The sequence below is a fragment of the Stigmatopora argus genome, chromosome 21 (genome assembly GCF_051989625.1).
Source record: "Stigmatopora argus isolate UIUO_Sarg chromosome 21, RoL_Sarg_1.0, whole genome shotgun sequence".
Lineage (NCBI taxonomy): Eukaryota > Metazoa > Chordata > Actinopteri > Syngnathiformes > Syngnathidae > Stigmatopora > Stigmatopora argus.
The window spans coordinates 8000655-8020815 of record NC_135407.1 but is presented as its reverse complement, the minus strand read 5'-3'; the positions used below and the strand labels follow the sequence as shown (position 1 = coordinate 8020815).

The 20161-nt window shown below is 45.9% G+C and overlaps 2 protein-coding genes and 1 long non-coding RNA gene across 5 annotated transcripts in view; all 3 read left to right on the top strand.

Moving 5' to 3' along the window:
• Window positions 1-305: 305 nt before the first annotated feature.
• Window positions 306-6496, top strand: stk3 (serine/threonine kinase 3 (STE20 homolog, yeast)). The gene is made up of 11 exons (XM_077590276.1): window positions 306-482; window positions 1076-1156; window positions 1272-1400; window positions 1479-1593; window positions 1875-2039; window positions 2113-2280; window positions 2354-2491; window positions 2593-2718; window positions 2790-2997; window positions 3082-3332; window positions 3713-6496. Exons 1-11 carry the CDS (start codon window positions 460-462, stop codon window positions 3869-3871), a joined length of 1563 nt encoding a protein of 520 aa, XP_077446402.1. The 5' UTR covers window positions 306-459; the 3' UTR covers window positions 3872-6496.
• Window positions 6497-7002: 506 nt separating this feature from the next.
• LOC144066877 (uncharacterized) lies at window positions 7003-10731 on the top strand. The gene is made up of 3 exons (XR_013297765.1): window positions 7003-7432; window positions 8783-8881; window positions 10375-10731. It is a non-coding gene; the product is annotated as an uncharacterized LOC144066877 (long non-coding RNA).
• A 2915-nt stretch (window positions 10732-13646) lies between these two features.
• Window positions 13647-20161, top strand: part of arid1ab (AT-rich interactive domain 1Ab) — a 30322-nt gene continuing 23807 nt past the window's right edge. The window contains exons 1-2 of one of the 3 annotated variants that reach the window (XM_077590618.1): window positions 13647-14889; window positions 14956-15157. In XM_077590618.1, coding sequence (XP_077446744.1) covers window positions 14135-14889; window positions 14956-15157 — 957 coding nt within the window. In that variant the 5' untranslated portion in view covers window positions 13647-14134. Of the gene's footprint in view, window positions 15158-20161 lie in introns of all 3 variants that reach the window. The other 2 variants (XM_077590617.1, XM_077590619.1) reach the window with 2 other exon arrangements.

Genomic DNA, 20161 nt, shown 5'->3' with positions numbered 1-20161 from the left:
ATTTATGTTGATAAAGTTAATTATTTTGGGCTGCATATGAGATAGGTTTAGACACCCCGGGGTATACATATAGTTTGTTGCGCTTATACACGTAGTTTATTCCCATGTCGTAACAATAAGTAATAAATAAATAAGTAGTACAAGTGAGGAGCACAGCAGAGTGGCCTTGCTCTGACACATTCAATATGGCAACTAACTGGCTTATCGCAGCAACGGGCCAACAGGCTGGATGCTTTAGCGCGCTATTTAACAGTGCGCGTGCGCCGTGTCGACGTTACTTCGATGCAACGTGGCTCGTGATTGGTCAGAGGACACGGCTAGCTACTGGCCTTCACTCGCAAGCAAGCACTATTTTTTTTGACAACAACGACGACAATGTCCACACAGTTATCATAGAAATAAAACATTGGAACTGGACGCCATTCCTTTACCTTTTTGGATCACTTGCCATTCCAAACCATGGAACAATCAGCTCCCAAAAGGTCTGTGTCCGTTTTTCGGTTACTGTTAATAGTCATTTAAAGCTTTTTGACTTGTTAGCTCCCGCAGAGCTAGCAGGTGACGCTAATTTTAATTAGCCTTGTCGGCCTTCTCAACACGTTTTCGTTTTGTATTTGTTATTTTACGAGAATAACTAACTTTTAACAACGAAACGTATCGTCTTCATAAAACACGGTATTTGTGTAAGCTATTGTGGAGCATACACGCTCCCGTGGGAATAGGAAACAAAGCTTTAATGCGTTTCCTGTTAAGTCATTTAAAGCTTCTTGACTTGTTAGCTCCTGCAGAGCTAGCCGGTGACGCTAATTTTAATTAGCCTTGTCGGCCTTCTCAACACTTTTTCGTTTTGTATTTGTTATTTTACGAGAATAACTAACTTGTAACAATGAAACTTATCGTGTTCTTAAAACACTGTATTCGTGTAAGCTATTGTGGAACATACACGCTCCCGTGGGAATAGGAAACAAAGCTTTAATGTGTTATCAATGACTCCTCCATCATTCACGGACGGTGGTCTTATGAATGACTTTGTTTCCTTTTGAAATGTTTTCTATCTTTCTTTTTCCTTAAGCAGCAAGCTGAAAAAGCTGAGTGAAGACAGTCTGACCAAACAACCAGAGGAAGTCTTTGACGTCCTGGAAAAACTTGGTGAAGGGTGAGCAAGTTTTTTTTTGTTACTTCCCCTCATCACAGTCCAAACGGGACAGAGTAACATTAACCGTTTTAGTATATGTCGAGAAATACTTAAACATTTTTTGTGTGTGTTTCAGCTCTTATGGCAGTGTATTCAAAGCCATCCACAAGGAGTCGGGACAGGTCGTGGCAATTAAACAAGTTCCTGTGGAGTCTGACCTGCAAGAGATTATCAAGGAGATCTCCATCATGCAGCAGTGTGACAGGTTTAGCAAAAAAAATACTCAATTCATCTTGAAGATTGTGCTTGACCAAAGTAACTAATTTGTTGCCTTTTGTCACAGTCCCTATGTGGTGAAATATTACGGCAGCTACTTCAAAAACACAGATCTGTGGATCGTCATGGAGTACTGCGGGGCGGGCTCCGTGTCTGACATCATCAGGTTACGGAATAAAACGGTGGGTCCGGTCTTCCTTGATAAAGGACAGCTATCGTGTTGTAGAATAACTTCAAAGTCTGGAAATGTCATTTTCAAGTCCCCTATGAAATCTTCATACTCAGTTAGATAAATGGATTAAATCTGACGGCCCAAGTGGAATTTGTGCGAAACAAAGTACCATCCATTTTGGGACAGTTGATTGACAGGTGGCACTTGAACGAGGTGCGGCCTGAAGACGCTGATTTGCGGACTCTCCAGTGACGCATCACAATCTATAAAGTCCCGTTTTTTTCTCACCAGCTCACAGAGGATGAGATCGCCACCATCTTAAAGTCGACCCTCAAGGGTCTGGAGTACCTCCATTTCATGAGGAAGATCCACCGTGACATCAAGGCGGGCAACATTCTGCTCAACACGGAAGGCCACGCCAAGCTGGCCGACTTTGGAGTGGCGGGACAGCTAACGGTAAATATAGAAGTGTTTACGGGTGGGTGGACGCCGTAGACGAGCAAAGGCCTCATCTCTTTCCCCTTCCCAGGACACCATGGCGAAGAGGAACACTGTGATCGGAACGCCTTTCTGGATGGCGCCGGAGGTGATCCAGGAGATCGGCTACAACTGCGTGGCCGACATCTGGTCGCTGGGCATCACGTCCATCGAAATGGCCGAGGGCAAGCCCCCCTACGCCGACATTCACCCCATGAGAGTGAGTAAGCGTCACGCGCTGGGGGCCAGTCCCGGTCTCCATCGCCAAAGTCCGCCCGTCTCCTCGTTCTCAGGCCATCTTCATGATCCCCACCAACCCCCCGCCGACGTTCCGGAAACCGGAGCTGTGGTCGGACGACTTCACCGAGTTCGTCAAGAAGTGTTTGGTGAAGAATCCGGAGCAGAGAGCCACCGCCACGCAGCTTCTGCAGGTTTGTTTGAAATGTTGGTTGGAACTTGAAAAGGAAGGAAGGAAGGATGGAAGGGAGAGTGATTTTTAATTATTTTTTTCCATTCCTGTCACTTTTCGCAGCATCCTTTCATCAGCCAGGCCAAGCCGGTGTCCATCTTGAGGGACCTGATCACCGAGGCCATGGAGATGAAGGCCAAGAGGCAGCAGGAGCAGCAGAGGGAACTGGAGGAAGAGGACGACAACTCAGTGGGTGCAGCGCCCCCGTCGCCCGTTGCCCGGCGAAACGACCGAGCCGCTGTCTTTGCTGCGTCCCCCAGGACGAGGAAACGGAGGTGGACTCTCACACCATGGTCAAGTCCGGCTCGGAGGGCGCGGGCACCATGCGCGCTGGTGGGACCATGAGCGAAGGGGCGCAGACCATGATCGAGCACGGCAACACCATGCTGGAATCCGACCTGGGCACCATGGTCATCAACAGCGACGACGACGAGGACGAAGACGAGGAGGATCGGGGCTCCATGAGGCGTGAGCGCCGACGCACGTGACCGACTCCCCTGCGTTCCGAATTGGCTCCTCTTTGACGAGAGTCCGCGGTCGCTCTTCCCGCAGGGCACGGCACGCCGCAGCAGCCGCTGCGTCCCTCCTTCATGGACTACTTTGACAAGCAAGACTCTAACAAGGTGGCTCAACAGCAGCATCAGCAGCAGCAACAGCAACAACAACAGCAGCATCAACATCAACAACACCAGCAGGAAAACTACAACCACAACCAGCCTCAGGACCAGCCCGGCTACCACATCCAGTCCAAGAACATCTTCCCAGACAACTGGAAGGTGCCCCAGGATGGAGATTTTGACTTTGTGAGTAATCTAGAACAGGTAGAATTAGCCATGATCGCAGACTAATGTTACTGTATCAACGGTTTCCAAACAGATGTTAGGAATGTGTTTTTAAAATTGTATTTAAATTCTTTAAATTTTCATGAAGATCATCAGGACGGCAGAAAGCAGAATTTTTTTTTGGATTGAATTTTGATTCTTCCTGTAGATTTTTTTCATTGAGTATGACAGAAATTCCAATAGAGTTTTTTGAAAAATGTTATTATAATACAATGTCAACTATTAAGACGGCGTCACTTGAAAAAGCTTCCTTTTTTTACATTTAAAATGACCAAACAAATAGACTGACTTTTACGGAAAAATCAGGTGAGACCATTTTTTAAATTGATTTTTTGTGTCAGTTGAAGAATTTGGACTTTGAGGAGCTTCAGATGCGCCTGAGCGCCCTGGACCCCATGATGGAGCGCGAGATCGAGGAGCTGCGTCAACGCTACACGGCCAAACGCCAACCTATCCTGGACGCCATGGACGCCAAGAAGCGACGGCAGCAGAACTTTTAAAGCCGGTGACGCGCACAACGACACCTTTTCACATCACACGCAATCCGCTCTGAGGCCACGTTCACGACCAAAGACAATCACAAATTGTGCTGCCTTAAAGAGAGCGCGGCCTGGCTCTTTTTCTCTCTCTTTCTCCCGGCGTCTCAATTTGGGAACAAAATGTCCAACCGAATTGACCAAGATGGCAGGACCTGTTCATGAGGTTCATTAAAATTAACTTTGGTCTCAGTGCCTCAGATTGGTAGTCACAAAAGTTTGTGTTAACATGAAGAAGACCCAAAATGGCCGCCGCCTCGCTGTAACAGGAGACCATTCACTTTTTTTTTTAATTTATTTTTTTAGTACAGGCGCCTGAAACATTTCTAGCTCCTAATGAATGTTAACACTTGAGCTGTTACCATATTATGCTGTTAAATATACCCCTGCCGTTTAATATACCCAGGTATATTAAACGGCAACTCTGCTTTTTTGGCAAGATTTGTATGGTGTTCATGGGGGCATAATTATAGATACTTAAGGTCATTAAAATTCCAAGTCAGGCTTTATTCAGTAGTTAGTAGTTGGACAAAAACTCCGAAGCTGTATCCCACCCCCTCAACGCCTTTCTCTCCCTTGAAGCGGAGCGTCTGGCTGGATGTCATGTCCAAGTAACATGGGGTCTCATCCATGTTGTAGATCTTCTCAGCCGGGATATCCATCTGGAATTCCTCTATGTTCAGCTCGGTCGCTCTACCATAGGCGAGCTGCTTGAGGCGCCTGTAGTTAACAAATTTCTTGGCCTTCCTCTCTTCTGTCACTCTTTCGAACAGCTTCTCTTCGACTTCCTCGTACCTCGGCTTCTTCCCAGCGCCGGTTAGGCGCCTTCGTGTCTGCTGGGTGGACGATTCAACCAGCTTTTCTTCTTGTTTGATCCAATTTCGGATCTGTGCTGGCTGAATGCCGTGGTGTAGAGCACACCTACTCTTATTGTTGGCGAACGTTGTTCGCCGCTCACGAAGAATTGCGAGCTTGCGTGCCACGGTAAATTTTCTTCTTGTAAATTTTCATCCCGTATTTGGGAAATTACATTGTGACAGTAGCAAGAAAAGGCATAGTTATAAGTTAGGCAGTACAGTCAAAGGCCGCAGAACAACAAAGCAAAAGCAAAAAGTACAAAGCAAATCAAAGTCAATGGGATCATTAAGAATCACCAAATCATTAAAGACAGAAAAGCAGCAAAAACACAAAACGAGCTGCAAAAACGGATAGACTCAAAGATGTAAAGGTTGACAAAAACTGGAACCACACAGGAAGTCTTCCATGAGATGGGGAACTTCTGCAGACTGACCGAGGTAGAGAATATGCAGAGTCACTCTTCCAAGCTTATCCGCACAGTTCCTCAGTAGTCTGGAGCTGAAGAAAACAGCAGCAGTTCAGAACTCCTCGACTCCGTTGCTGGTAAGCGCCGACAGCTCTTCCATCTTATCCCACGATGAAATGGTTGGTCAGAAGCGTTGCCTCTCCTCCCGGCACTTTTGTCCAGCTCCGAAACTCCGGCGGCACCGAGGTGTTGCTCCTTCTGCTGCGTATTGTAACAGCTAGTCCCATGTGTGTGACAGCGTAGGCATGGCTGAATGGTTCCAAAAAAGAAGTAGCAGAAAGAAGCCAGGCATGTGGCATAACATAGTAGTTTCATGAAAACAACATTGACAATTGTGTTGCGTTTGGGTGTCTGTGTTGAGCTTGTAAATGTGAATTTAACATGTTGCGTCTGAATAGGGGTCCATTTTATATCGTTCAAAAAAGACAAACAATTCAAGCCAAGTCTTGGACTTCCTCCTACCTCGGCCTCTTCCCAGCGCCGGTCAGGTGCCTTCGTTTCCGATGAGTGGACAATTCAACCAGCTTTTCTTCTTGCCTGATCCAATAACGGATCCGTCCTGGCTGAACGCCATAGTGTCGAGCACACCTGATGTTATTCTCAAAAGTAGCTTGCGTGTGATGGTCCACTCTCTTCTTGTCCTCATGGTACTGGAAGTAGACGCAATGTCGTCTCTGAAAGCTTCCGTGCTGCTTGTGCTTTCCATATTGAATGAGTGACTAGACAAAATCACTTATACCGTATTTACCTGGGTATATTAAATGGGGGGGGGTGTATTAAACAGCATAATACGTTACATTATTTAAAGACCTGCATACGGTCTACTTTCATACGAGTCGTGTCCTTTTAAATGTTTTTTTGTTTTGTTTCCGGGACCAACGTGCAGACTTAATGTATTTCTCATGGTTCTCTTGGTGACCCTGCTTTGACGATACTAGAGAAGCAAATTTGGTTGTCACTATTTCTAACAATATGATAACGACATGTTTTATTTGACTAAGTGCAGGTTTGTAAGAAAATGTACAGTACGTAGTGAGACGAGCAGGATTTGTGATGCATTGTTCACCTGTAAATGGCAGTTACGCCCATAGAGTAAGCGCTTGGTCTTCCTGCATACCTCTTTTTACCTTCTATTTTCGCAGATTTTGGGACCGCACAGGAGCTGGAAGGTAGAACTGATTTGATTTTGTTTTGTTCGCGTTGACTACGGCTTACAGTCGTCATTTTCGTCCTCTGTTTCTAATAAACAATGTAAAACTCAGTTATTTCTTTGTTTGTTTTTCACCTTTTGTGGTATACCCGTTCAAAATACCGTACCAAATACGACGGTACCTCGACATACGAACTTTTCAGGAGATAAAAAGCTTCCATATGCAAATCACTGTTCCAACATACGAACATGAAATTCAAGTTAAAATCCCCCAATTCAAACATAACTTTCTTGTATCCGTTTTATATATTGATTCCATTTAATTAATTGAACACTTATTTAAATGACCTTAACCCTATCATTTTGCTCGAGTATTTCTCACATCTTTTATACACAATTGCGACACGTGGATCACTTTTAAAGGATTCAGTTGGTGTTTTGGTTTTTAAGAACGTGAATTGACATGTAAAATACTACTCTACTTAAGAAAAATCCAAATTCTGGAACAAATTGATTTTGTAAGTAGAGGTACCACGTTACAGGCAAACCATTCAATTTGACAGTTACGAAAAATGTGCACACGTGAATACCCAACATGACCTCTATTTTATACACAGGGCATGCGTTGTGTTAGTCCAATTTATATTTTAAAAAAGGACCCGTTAACAGCAATACACGCCCAACCTTAAATAAACGTGTTGACTTTTCACGACTCATGGTGCACCGTCTAAAAATCACCACAAGATGGTGCTCCTGAGCCGTAATGTTTCCTCCACTGGGGAAAAAAAACATTGTAAGAAGTTGAACCACTTAATGTCTCCTTGCCTCTTTTAATACAGAACTGATTTATCCCACAAGTGTGCCCCCTGACTGAGCAGCACGGGTGGAGGAGAATGGGATACAAAAAGGACAACCCCCCTCCAATAATTCATGACCTTCAAGTCTTGAGGCCGCAGTGGAGAGCCTTTGACCCCTCGCGGTCAAAAGCTATTGTACCAACAACCCGTGTGGGTGTAACGGGCCAAATGGGCGACTTCCTGCATCTTTTCAGGTAAGACATCGTTTGACTTGTTTGTGGTTTTTCTTATGAATAACGTGACTCATCATTTTCATATTAATGCCTACCAATGATGATAAAATCCATAGTTCCTTCAAACTTGGGCTGGGTACGCATTCTTTTATTCTACTGACAGCGTTTGATGTGCAATTGATTTGAACTGGGCGATAGCATGACGCAAACGATAGCTTTTCTCCAGTTTTTTACCCGTTCTTTGGCCACCTTTCGATTTGTTTACAGTACGACCGACCTGTACTCGTATCTCGAGGCGAGCCGAGACCAAAATACGAAGGGATTAAAAGCATGTGTCAGCTCAAGCTTTCCACAGCAGATGGTCGTGAGTGGATGTTTGCAAGCAAGTTAAAAGAGCATAAACTGTCACTTGGGGGTCAAGGAATTTGCGTTTGAAACATATTCCCACACTGGAATACAACATATTTTGCTCTGGTTTAAAAATGGCGGCACTTGAACTGCCAATGACCGGTCCAGTTTTTTTTTTAGATTTGGAGGACTGACACCGACCGATCATTCATTCTGTGAGAGATGTGTCTTCACGGTTTTAGCAAATTAGACGCCTAGCGTAGTCAATGGCACTTTAAAGTGAAAATTCTGCGTATTCAAATTGTAAATCTGTCGTCAAAAGTCACCATTTAGGTGGAAGTTTACGATTCCAGCCATTGCAAAGATTGTACTCGAGTGTAGGAGCTTTTTGGCCTGCTTGTTTCATAGCTGTCTCTCTTTTTCTCTCTATTTCTCTCTCGCTCTCTCTCTTTTTTTTCGCATTTATTTCTCAAGCTCTCTCGACCATCGTGTCAAGGCGGGAGTTTACAGGAACAGCGGGCCTGGTCACACCGGCGGAGTGACATGGGAATGTATTGTATTGCGTGTTGGTAACACAGGACAGTTTCAGCCCAAATAGTCCGCCAAGTTTCCCAAAGCTGACCCGGACGCGTTACAAAGTATCCCAGCGAGCGCCAGATAAAGAATTCGACGCTAAATGCTAATTATCTTGCTGCCAGAGCGAAGGAATCGTTCGCTGTTGTCCAAAATATAGCCGCATTCACGAGCCGCGCGGAGGAATACCGAAGGTTGCCAGCGAGTGCTGCGGCTCGCTGAAAGCACACACAGTAAATTGAAGGCTGCGGAAGCCTGCAAAACCCGGACGGGATTTTGATGCTAATCTGCTGTAAAAGCACTCTAAAAACTTGGAACAATGTACCTACGTGCTTTGGCGGTACGCGGAATACACGCCAAATGTTACGCCGCTTATCGCCAGTGAACTAAAGTGATGGTTTGTGAAGGTTTTCTCTGTAAAAACGGCCACTTTGTGGATGCACGTTGCAGGGAACAGTTGGTGTACTATGACCTCCAGACTGCAGTTGTATCATGGAGGAAGGGAAGGAGTACAACTGGTTGTACTGGAGGCCTGCAGGCGGCGTGAAGGTCAGTCAGCATCCAACACCCAGTCACCTTTACGCTCAAATAAATGGATGGTCATGTTCCGTATTTATGCATCTTATGGTAGAAATGCAATGTTTTCGTTCATTTAAGACATGGGTGAAAAGGTAAAACAACACGGTCTACGCATCAATAAAAGCCAACAATGGCCATGAGCAGTTTTACTGAGGCGACGTGTGAGTGTAAAAGTTTGTATGTACATGCGTTGTCCCTTTAAGAAGGTACGTCGGTCAGGGTCTTGGCAAGTTCTCCAACAAAAAACAATAAATGTCCGCGAAATATGGAGCTTTTCTTTAGCCTAATAATTACTAGGGCATTAAGTATGACCAAATAGTAATTTGCAGGTTGTATTTAGGGAATTTGAGCAATGATTTAAATGGTAATTATCACTTACCTTCAGGGCGACCAAAAGACCGGCGACCAATCGACCGTAAACCCTTTTTAGAGCCAGTGACTCTACCAAGATGGCCCCTATTGGCTAAATCAAAGGCCAAAGAAGGAGAAGGCAAAAATGAACACCTTTCCTTTACCTTGACGCGTACAAGAGTTGGACAAAAAGTGCCGTCGGGGGGGTGATTGACCCCCTCCCTGCGAGGCCCAGCTGTCGGCGATTATATAATAGCGGTTCCCGGTGGCGCTGGCCAGACGGCTTTGTGCTCCCGTCGCTGGACGTGATTGCGGGCTCAGATTAAGCGGCGGGCGAGATGGCGCCATCCAGAGCTAGCTAGCTTCCTCCGGCGGAGAGACGCGACGAACGCAAATCCGACGTCTTTGTAGCGCTTTAGCGTCCTGGCCTGTGCTAAAACTGAAGCCACTCGGTCACCAGTCCAATTGAGAAAGCCTAGCATGCTAACTAAGGTTTGAAGTTGATACGATGCTAGCATCATTCTCTCGGGAACTCGAGTTGATACGAACGATCGGGTTTGTTAGCTTCAATTCTGAGTCAACGGAACTGGAAATGATAAACTTTAGCCTTTGCCGAAGGGGTTTCTGCCCAAATTTTCTTCGGGATTTCAGTTCCTCCCCGATCTCGAGACTGTCGCGTCGCGGCGTCAACGTTCTAAGGGTCGTGCGTGGGAGTTGGGGGCGGGGCAAGTGTTTATAGAAGAGGGGTCTGATTTCCCCAGGGCTGCTTCTGTTCATTTGGTGTATTATAGCGGCGTTTACCTAGAAGGCGGGGCCGGGGGGTGGCTTATTTCAATAAGAGCGGTGGTGGCATTGGCGGGGTGGCGGCGGTGGGCACCCCGAGAGACCCCCGCGTCCCAATTCAGCTTGGGATCCAGACCGTCTTTTCACTTTCTCTCGCTCTCCAGCTCGGGAACACAAAGTCAAGCCTGCCTGGCCTGCCTTCCTTCCATTAAATGTGTGTTTCTGCATAACCGGCAGGCGCCTTGTAGCGCCTTCACGTCACCCCCTCCGCACACGCCCTTACCAAGTCTGCCGCTCTGCCGGGTCTTCTTCTTCTGTCTCCTCGCCAGATTGTGCTTCGCTTTGGACCCGGACAAATAAAGGGCCATTCGAGGTGCTCCAATAAGTTGACTCCCTGGGTGCCATTTTCAAAAGGAATCAACCAATGCCCTGAAATTTAAACCTTGGCAACTTGTCCTCTCAGTTTGAGTGAATTGAGGCAAATGACTCAATTTGGGTCACTTCCTGTACATTTTGGATCCTTCCCTGTTGATTTCAGGAGATGACTTGTTCATTGGCCTTTCCCTGGCAATTTGCGGTTATTTCCTCGTGAACCAATCAGGTGCCGTTGACGGCGATAGACGTCCAATCTGTGACACCAGTCCCGAATCTGCTTATGATGTCAAAATAAAAGCATGCAACATGAATAGATGCCTCTTTTTTTTTTTGGAAACCACAATGTCAATTTCTGAAACCTCCGTCCGTCCTATTGATGGTCATCATGACACACACACGGCGGCCGTAGCACTTGGGCTAAGTGGCACTTCCTTCCTTCCTCAACCTCAACACCTTCCGGGCGACGGCTGCGTGGCAACCATCTGGACGCCGTCCAAATGTTGTGATTGCGTGGGGGCCCTCGGGTCAAGCTTGCTTTAGGATCGCCGCTCGTGTTTGGGACCGGCGCAACCGCGCCGCCATCAATTGTTCCATTGTGTACATTGCTGTCAGCTCAGGTGTGTGTGTGTGTGTGTGTGTGTGTGTGTGTGTGTGTGTGCGCGATTGAATTCAAGCGCCCTCTTCTTAGGAAATTCCACACCCCGTTATTGGGTTGGCCGGGCGATTCCAAGACTTTTTCTCCGTTCCATCCTAGAAAAAAAAAGCTAATCGATAGATTTTAAGCTAAAAGTGGCGATACCTTGCCGCTTAAACATATTTACTGTCCTAAGTAAACCATTGAGTTATATTAGCCTTGTTAGCATGGTCTTTTTTCTTCTTCTTTTGGACAAAAATGTTGATAAAGTTAGTCTTGATTCCTGTTCTATGCTCTTTTTCTTTTCATTTGAACAAGGATACCATTTCACGCAGAGGTGGACTTTAGAATTGTATCCCAAAATGCTATTTTTGGGTTAATTGAGAAGCATTGCATTGATTTGGTGGCCCAAACAGAAGGTTAGAAATCATCTTCCTTCCTTGGAGACTTTTCCGTTCAAATGCATTTGAAGTGGCGCCAACACTTGAGCCAAGTACAAATGATGTCATTCAACCATGAAAACCTCGGCGTATGCGATGACGCAGACGAGATTAGCGTACAAGCGCTTAATGTTGTTCTGCCAGCGACTTCTGCTAAAAGAGTCGGCGTTCCGGCTCCTATCAGTCGGAAGAATCATCACGTCTATTAATTGTTCTCCTCGTGCTGGCAATAAGCTCGGCAGAACGACAACAGTGCGGAAATGGAGAACTAAATGCAGGACGGGGCCCAAAAGAAAAACATTTTTTTTTGCAATGCTACGCCAATATGAAAGAGAGCAACGACTGCACCCCCATAATAATAAACAGCAAGTTTATGCTAAAAGAAAAAGCTCCCTACCCCCTCCCTTGCAGCCTTGTCTCTTCTGATAAAACACACACACGCACGCACGCACACACAGGCACACGCACGAACACACTCCTCCCATAGCCTATATACAGCAGCTGAATTGACCCCCTCCTTCCAGCCTCCACGCTCTCCTTTATTGAAGCCATGCAAAAGGTGCCTTTTTGGCCCCAAAACACACATAAACACGGCCCGTGTGCAAACTCCAAATGTTTTATTTCGGTGGAAGAGTGAGCCGCGAGGGCAAGAGCTCGGTATTGTAGCGAGAAAAGGGCTGAAGCGAGGCCGCCTCGGCCGCCTTGCTCGCATTACTCGCTTCCCATCCCCCACGTTCACATAGCAAAGTTCTGCTTGCTTTTGCAAGCGGCGCTGCTGTGTTCACGGGCCGCGCCCGCGAGTCGGAAACGCGACAACTCACACAATCAACGGCAAGCCTCTTTAAGTCATCGCCGCGCGCGTGGGTGGGTGGGTCAATATTAATCCACGAAGTCTAGAGGAACTTTACATCATAGCACACGCAGATAAAATGGAGTGTAATGAGTTCGCCATCAGAAAATGTCAATACGAGTGCGTGTGTGTGCTATATTGCTTTACATTCGTGGAAATAGGATGATATAGTTCAGCTTGGACTTGGATTCTTCTTCTTTGGCCGTCCCCGATTAAAGTTGGAACTTGAAAAAGGCTTTTTTTCGAGTCCATTTTAATGGAGTATTGAAAAGTCGGATAGTCAGCGAAGGCAACGCCTCGGCGGCTGCTGCCATGAGAGCGGGAGGCAGGCAGGGAGCACGAAGAAGCAGGAGGCGGAGGAGGAAAAAAAGAGGAGAAGACAAGAGAAGAGAAAGAGTAGAAGAAGAAAACCCAGAACAAGAAGAAGCAGCAGCACGGGGCGTCTGTTCCTGTTAATTACATCCTGACTAAAAGTCTTCTCCATCACAATTTCCATAAAAATTCACTTTACTCCCACCCACTGGCTACATTTTACAGGCCCAACACCACCCTCACTCTTCTTAAAAACTATCTTTATTGCTTTATTTTTCTTTTTACGGCACAGGTGAAATGGGCACACCCTGTGTGGCTATTTTGCATTGAAATAGTGGCGAGTGGGCATCAAAGTGCTTGTAAACAATGAAATAACAGTGCCCTGGATTGGAACAATATGAATAGAATTCCAAATCTTCACCGGGACCCGTTGGGTGATGGTTTTAGTTTTTTTTTCCATTTTGGGTGAGGATGTCAGGACTGAAAAATACATAAATTTATACCAGGGGTACACATTCCTAAGAGAGGTTTTGATATCGTCGAGGCTAATAGAAACGCAGAGAAAAAACAATAAGACTGGATACAATGTCTGTATATATGAGAGTAGCTATTAAATGAGTAACAAAAATATAGTTTTATAATAACAAAAAAATATATTTTACAGGGGAAAAACAGTTTTACATTGAGAACCCTAAAATGATTTTTGTTCAAATAAATGTCCTTTTTTGTCTTCACGGCCCCCTGAGTATCTCTGGTGTTTCTAATAAAGGCCCGTTTTATAATATTTGATTTTAGACACAAATATACATTTAAAAATCTGTCAGTTTTATCCTTTTGTTTTGAAAGAAAATACTTCTTTTTTTGCCTTAAAAAACAACAACAACTTTCGATCAAAAAGAGAGGCAAGCAAGATTGTGAAAGCGCGGTGTAGTAAATGTAAACAATGTTTGTTCGTTCTCCTGCCGCAGTCCGGATCCAGCGTTGTTTTGATGGCGCCGGAATCCGCTTCCGGGTTTTGCCTGCCTCCTCGCCCCTCACTAAGATGGCTGTGTCTCGCGGAGCCTCGTGCTGGTTCGCTCGATTTCTCGCTCGCGCTCTACTTGTGCGTTAGAATCCCCCTTTTTCCCCTTTTTAAATACACTTAAAGGCGCCGGCAACACACTCGCACGCCCCCACTTTAGCCGTCTGCGTATTTTTCGCCTGATTTCCTCCGCCAAAACTTTCCCCCCTGTCCTTGTTTTTTTTTCTTCCTCCCTCAAGTTGAAGCGGAGTCGCGGTGGATTTACCGGATACCGGTCCGGACGGAGGGCAAAACCGGGGGAGGGGAGGGGAGGGGGGGATGAACCGGGACAACGGGTACGTGGTGTTCAACGCCGTTCTATTCAATGACTATTCGGGCTTTATTCGCGAGTGAGTCGCCTTGCTGAGAGAAAGGGGCGCTGTGGAAAGAAGCAGGGAGGCGAGAGAGGGGGGATATCATGGCCGCTCAGGTCGCCAGCGTCGCCTCTCTCAACGCGAGCCCGCCGTCCGAACTCAAAAAGCCGGATCGGGACTCACAAGAGGAGTCAGCGGCGCCGGGGGAGAAGCAGCAGCAACAGCAGCTGCAACAGCAGCAGCAGCATGAGAACAAGGAAGCGGGCCCCGACGGCGCATCTCCCGGCCGAAAGGAACTGCAGGACGGCGGCGACGCTACTGGGGGAGGAGGAGGGGATCCTGACATGAAGAACGGCAACGGGAATTTGCCCAGGGTAAACAACAATAGCAGTAACCCCAACGATTCCGGCGGGCCCGAAGGAAATAACCATCCCGGCGTGGGACACCACCACGCGGGCCCCTTCCCACCTCCTCCTTACGGCTACAACCAGCACTACAGCCGGGGCCCTTTTCATCAACATGGCGGACAACAAAGCCCTGGCATGGCAGCTGCGTCGGGACCAGGCATGATGGAGCCTTACCCCGCCAATTCCCACGAACATGGCTACCCCAACCACTACAACAACTACAGCCCCTTCCAGGGGAGGACTTCGTATCAGGGTCAGGGCTACGGGGGCATGAGTTCCCCGCGGAACAACCAGCCCCCGGCGGCTGGGGTACAGCCAGGCAAGCAGCAGCAACAGCAGCAGCAGCAACAACAGCAGCCGCCGCCACCGCCACAGCCGCCGCAGCAGCAACAGCAGCAGCCGCAACCAGCGGCGGCGGGAGCCGGAATGGCCGCTGCCTCCTATAACCAGAGGTACAACGTGGGAAGCCAACAGCCCACGTCGACGCCGACTTTAAACCAGCTGCTCACGTCCCCCAGCTTGGCTAGGAGCTACACAAACTACCCGCAAGGAGACTACCACAACCAGGAAGGGGCTACCAAGACGGCGGCTTCGGCAGCTTCGGCGGCCGGGGACATAGCAGGCGGCTACAGCGGGGTTCATCCGGGTTGGCAACAAAGGGCCCACCACCCGCCTCCCATGAGCCCGGGGAACACCGTGCAAGCCCCCAGCAGGAACCAGGTAAGCCCCCCCCCCCCCCACTCGCCAACCTACCACGCTAAGCTAACCAGCCATTGTCTATGGAGCTAGAGCTCTAAAATGGCTGCCTCTCTTTTCACCCATCACCACCCTTCGCAATAGTGCTTCAGAGGGAGCTACGAGTCGTATATTCCGCGTAAAAACCACTTTTTGGGGGCGCTCGAGGGGTCCCGGCTTGCGGGGACGAGTTTGGCCAAGTACGGCAAAGAGTTTTGGCAGAAGAAAGTGTGCGTTTAAAGATTAAGGAGGTGATGTTGCTGTCTGTCTGTTGTTTTTTTTGCTCTCCTCAGTCTTCGAACCTCCATTTACTGCTTCACCTACGGCTAACCACGGCTTGTATCTCCGCTTTTTTATTACACAATGCATCCTACGTGTTTATGGAACTTGTGTCAGCGTATAAACGACGTAAATGACAACCGCGTACGTGGGTAAAAACATATTTGCATATTCATTAAAGAAAGAGCTAAGTGCTAAAAGATGCTAGCCGTTGCATCCAGAATTGCGTGTGTTGTGAAAATGACCAGGCATTAAACGTTTAGCGGGACCACGACGTGTGACGGGCCGTCTTTTTTTTATGCCCCTTATCGATTTTATTTCCATTCTCCGTTTCCCCTCCGTCCGCGTTGTCGCTTGGCTCGCCTGCACTCGGGCTAGGCGGAGATTGCCTTTTGCTTTGGGATTTGAATTATGGAGGTAAAAATCGTGCTGTCAGAGGCACAAGACAGTTGGTCTTAGGTTGACATGCGAGCCGAGATCTGATTGGCTGGCCGTCCCTCCGCTCTCGGCCATTTATAATTGAATCTAATGGAAAAAGGGCTGCAGCCTCACCACCGCCGCCCCTACTCTTACCCTCTTAATACTCCTCCTCCAAACAAAATAGTGCCGATTCGACTCCTGTTTATGCTTTGTATTAAACGTTTACCTTCTTGCGATATTATGTTTAGATATTTGTTTGTGAAGGTGAACAAACATAATCAACCTGAAAATACATATTTTACCCTTGATAGGGCAAGGGACTAATTCTGCTTGTTATAAATAAAAAGGTTTATAATAAAGCCCTGGCATCCGCATAAGTGCACGTCACATTTTGTAGACAAAAATATGTATAGTTTCCAAAATATTTGTTTGTATTAATATTTATTCATTAACAAAAATATAAACATATACATCATAAATATTTAAAATGTTGAAATGCACTCTTTATGGCCCTCACCCACGATTTTTTATTTTTGTTTAACTCAGTGGCTGCCATTGACAGAGCTAGACGTCCAATCTATTTTGACACAGGGCGTGTTTAGCCTTGTGGATTCAAAATAAAAACAACACGAAAGACTTGATGTAGCTACAAAAGCGTTTAATCAAAATCATTTGTCCGTTGTATGGGTTGTTTTGTAGAAATGATAGGAAACCAATTAATTGGAAGTGGACTTTTTGACATAGAGGACAGCCGAAAAATTAATTCACGTTGGACAATGTGGTGGCAGACATTTCTTTTGTCCTTACATAGGTTTTCTCCAAAGAAATCAATATAATTGCACTATGAATGATCCTTTGAGAAAATTATTTGTTTGTGTCCGTGCGGTCGTAGCAAGAGTGAAAAAAAATGGTTTGTTAATTGTCAAAATTGCAATATTTTCCTAATGTTTCACCTTCATTTGAAGACATCTTTAAACTTTGACGATACGGAACGGAGTTGTTATTAACCATGGAAAAATACACATTTTGAAGCATAACAAAACACTTTTTGAAATTAGCATCCAGCTAGCTATTTAGCAACAAAGCACAGCTAACATCATTTCACTGTTGTATCTAGCCAAACGGTTTGACTGTATGCTAGCTTGTGTTGCACTAGCATGGCAAATGCTAGCTAGCATGAAGTGGCTGCTGTTGTTTACTAACAGAAAAGGTGTCAGCCAAGTGTCGTAGCATTTCTTTTTTTTCTCTCTCCTTTGCCTCATTCGCAAAGGTTTACAAAAGCCTCATTGGTTTTCCTGGCGTCTCCCTCGAGTAACATTTTGCGCTGTTGTTTACTCAGCGCTTATGTCATTTACACAGAAAGGCCATGTACTACAGGACATCATAGCCGCACTAAAACATAAAATAAACGACACGGTCTGATTGGCTGCAATATTTGGGAATGAAATACTCTTTCTTTTTGCAACCGCTGTCATTTTTATCTGTAAGAAATCGTATCGATAACGTCAGTGAGCGCGTGCAGATAAACTTTGACCAGAGTGGCAAACATACGGCCCGTGGACCGGAAGAGGTCCCCTTGGGGGTCCAGTACGGCCCACCGAGGCGTCCCGCCTGACTTTGTAGCTCGTTAATTAATACCGTACGCACAAAATGAAATGCCTTTTTTTTCTCTGAGAAAAGAAAGCAAAGTACGACACAAAATGGTCTCGGGTGGACTTTCGAGGCTGACCTATTTTTGTGATTTTTAAGAAACAAAACAAAGAATTACTCGAGTTTTTTTCTACCCCCCTCCGGTCCTACTTAAAACTTATTAAAAACGTCTTGTGAAGTCTTCCTTAGCGCCTCTTCCTCCCGCAGTCCTTCAAACCTTGATTGCTTCCAGTTGTTTACCGTTCCTAAACAAAGTTTACTAAAAAAAAACAATTAAACCTCACATTTATATGTCCTTCCCAATACGTTCACTAAAGCATCTATCATATTTTCTCGCATATACACCATATTTGTCGCAAAAAAAGATGACTGAATCGAGGGTACGGCTTATATGCGCACAAATTAGACTAAACGCCATAACGCTAGCTGATACGGTCATTTATTTGAAAATAGAGAAAAAATAAACGGGTAAAACGCTAAACAATATTTATTTTAACGTCTATGAATGAAATTTAAGAGAGAAAAAACCGTATGTCGCATAAAACGTGAAAAAGTCACTTGTGCCTGCCATTGCTCGCTCAGGGCGCCGCCATCTTACCTAGGGATGACAAACCCGACCACTTCCTGGTTGTACTGCTCACAAGACTTCATTTTTTAATTTGTCAATGTGCAATCCAGCAGACAATCTTTTCGATTCATACAGTATGTCAGAAATAGCACGTGCAATGATTTTTCTTAAGATTTTAAAGTAACACATTTGTACTCCCTATTAAAACTATGAATATGGAGGCGGCTTATACGAGAGAAATTGTCAAATTTAACCATTTTAAGGCAGTTTTAAGGGTACGACTAATACGCAGAGGCGGCTAATATGCGAGAAAATACGGTAATTGCCGTTATGAACTTCAGGAAGCTTCTTCCATGTGAATTTTGTTCCGCTATTCAATACTTTTATTGGCCCGATCAAGACCCATTCTGGATTTTTAGCCCGTTCCAAGTTTTGACACAAACAGGCGCCGTTGTAACAACTCGACGCGCTAACGGCGGACGGCGCCGGTGCCGTTTTAACGGCTCGAAGACGTCCTCGCGCGTTTGGATGCCAGAGTCGGAATTAAAAACGGGGCGAAGCGAGACTCCCACGTTTGAAATCCTAATGGAAGGCAAGCCAGGCAGGCTGTTATTTATTGAGCCAAGGCTAATGGATGCGCCGCCGTCTAAAAGCTAGCGCCACCACTCACCGCCAATTGGAAAGTAGCTTACAAATCAAACGCCGGCGTAATGAAGTCGGTCGGTCCGTATTTATCACTGCTCTCGCATTCCTAAAAAAATAAAATTGTAAGACGTTATCAGGGATTTGGACCGCAAATGCTTTTTACGCCGTACGTGCTAATAAAGCTTTGTCGGCTAATTTGTTAACGCTGTGTTAACTTGGTGCTTCTTGCGTGAATACAATTTCTGTAGTCCTCATTACAAGAGAAAGGACTACAGAAATGAGACAATATTTTACGCTTTGAACTGTTCAAAATTGAATGGCTGTCTTTTACAAATTTTGTAAAATACAAAGAATACTTACCGTTTCCTTTATAGCTTTTACATTCAAGGTATTCATCATAATACAGTCATATTTTATATTTTTCCCTTTTGTTTTTAATGTACATGAGCAAAAATATTTCATGGACAGTTACGAAAATAAATAAGTGTATTTCCTTTTTATTCATCCCAGTAAAAGTTAATAGGTGAGAGAACTAACTGTCCACACGTGTTTAATTTTTAAAAAAAATAACTTAATTAAAAAAAAAATTGATCACATGACTGAACCTTCCCCAGCAAAATTCCAAAGGAGCGGAGACCGTTGTCCAAATATTAAAACCGCAATATTATGAGAATAAAGACATAAATAGTCATATTAGGCGGAAAAAAAATTGTAATTTCATAATATCTCCAGGGTAAGGTCATAATACTGTGAGAATGAAGCCTTGCATTGTTATATTGCAAGATTAAAAATGGTAAATTCCATTTTAAAGTTGCTTATTTTTACAGTTGCTGCTTTACGAAACTTTTACCGTAAGATTAGGAGAAAAGAGCCATAAAAGGGCTAAATTGCGGACAGACTTGGACTTTAGGCGACGCCGAAGCGGGCGCGAAGACAAACGGACAAACGCGGGTCACCCGAATCCGCCGCCAATCTCTCCGGTGGCGTGCAAAAGGGGAACAAACCAAGGAACGCGCGCCCTCGGAGGAGGAAGTTGACTCGGCATGAATGCTGAGTAATGATTCTCCACAGGCCGCACGGACGCCGTGCGCCGATCTGTGTGTGTGTGTTAGTTTTGAGATGACGCACGGTGGTGTGTGCGTGCGGCGGGAGAAACGGTGTCAGCGATACCCAGGGGGAGGGGGGATGTTTTGTGAATGATCTCGGTCTGCCCCTGACAGCTGGGTGTGTGTATGTGTTTGTGTGTGTGTGCGCAAGCATGTGTGTGCGCACGCTCGCGTTACGCTGCACTTTTTTGACAGGAAGTGCCCGCCGCCTCGGGAAGCTCCGTGACCCGCCCGTGCCCTTTACGTCACCGGCCGTTCATCTTTAGCAATTTTATTCCTACGAGCTTGAAGTGGATATTTCTCGCCACGAAGATTCCCATG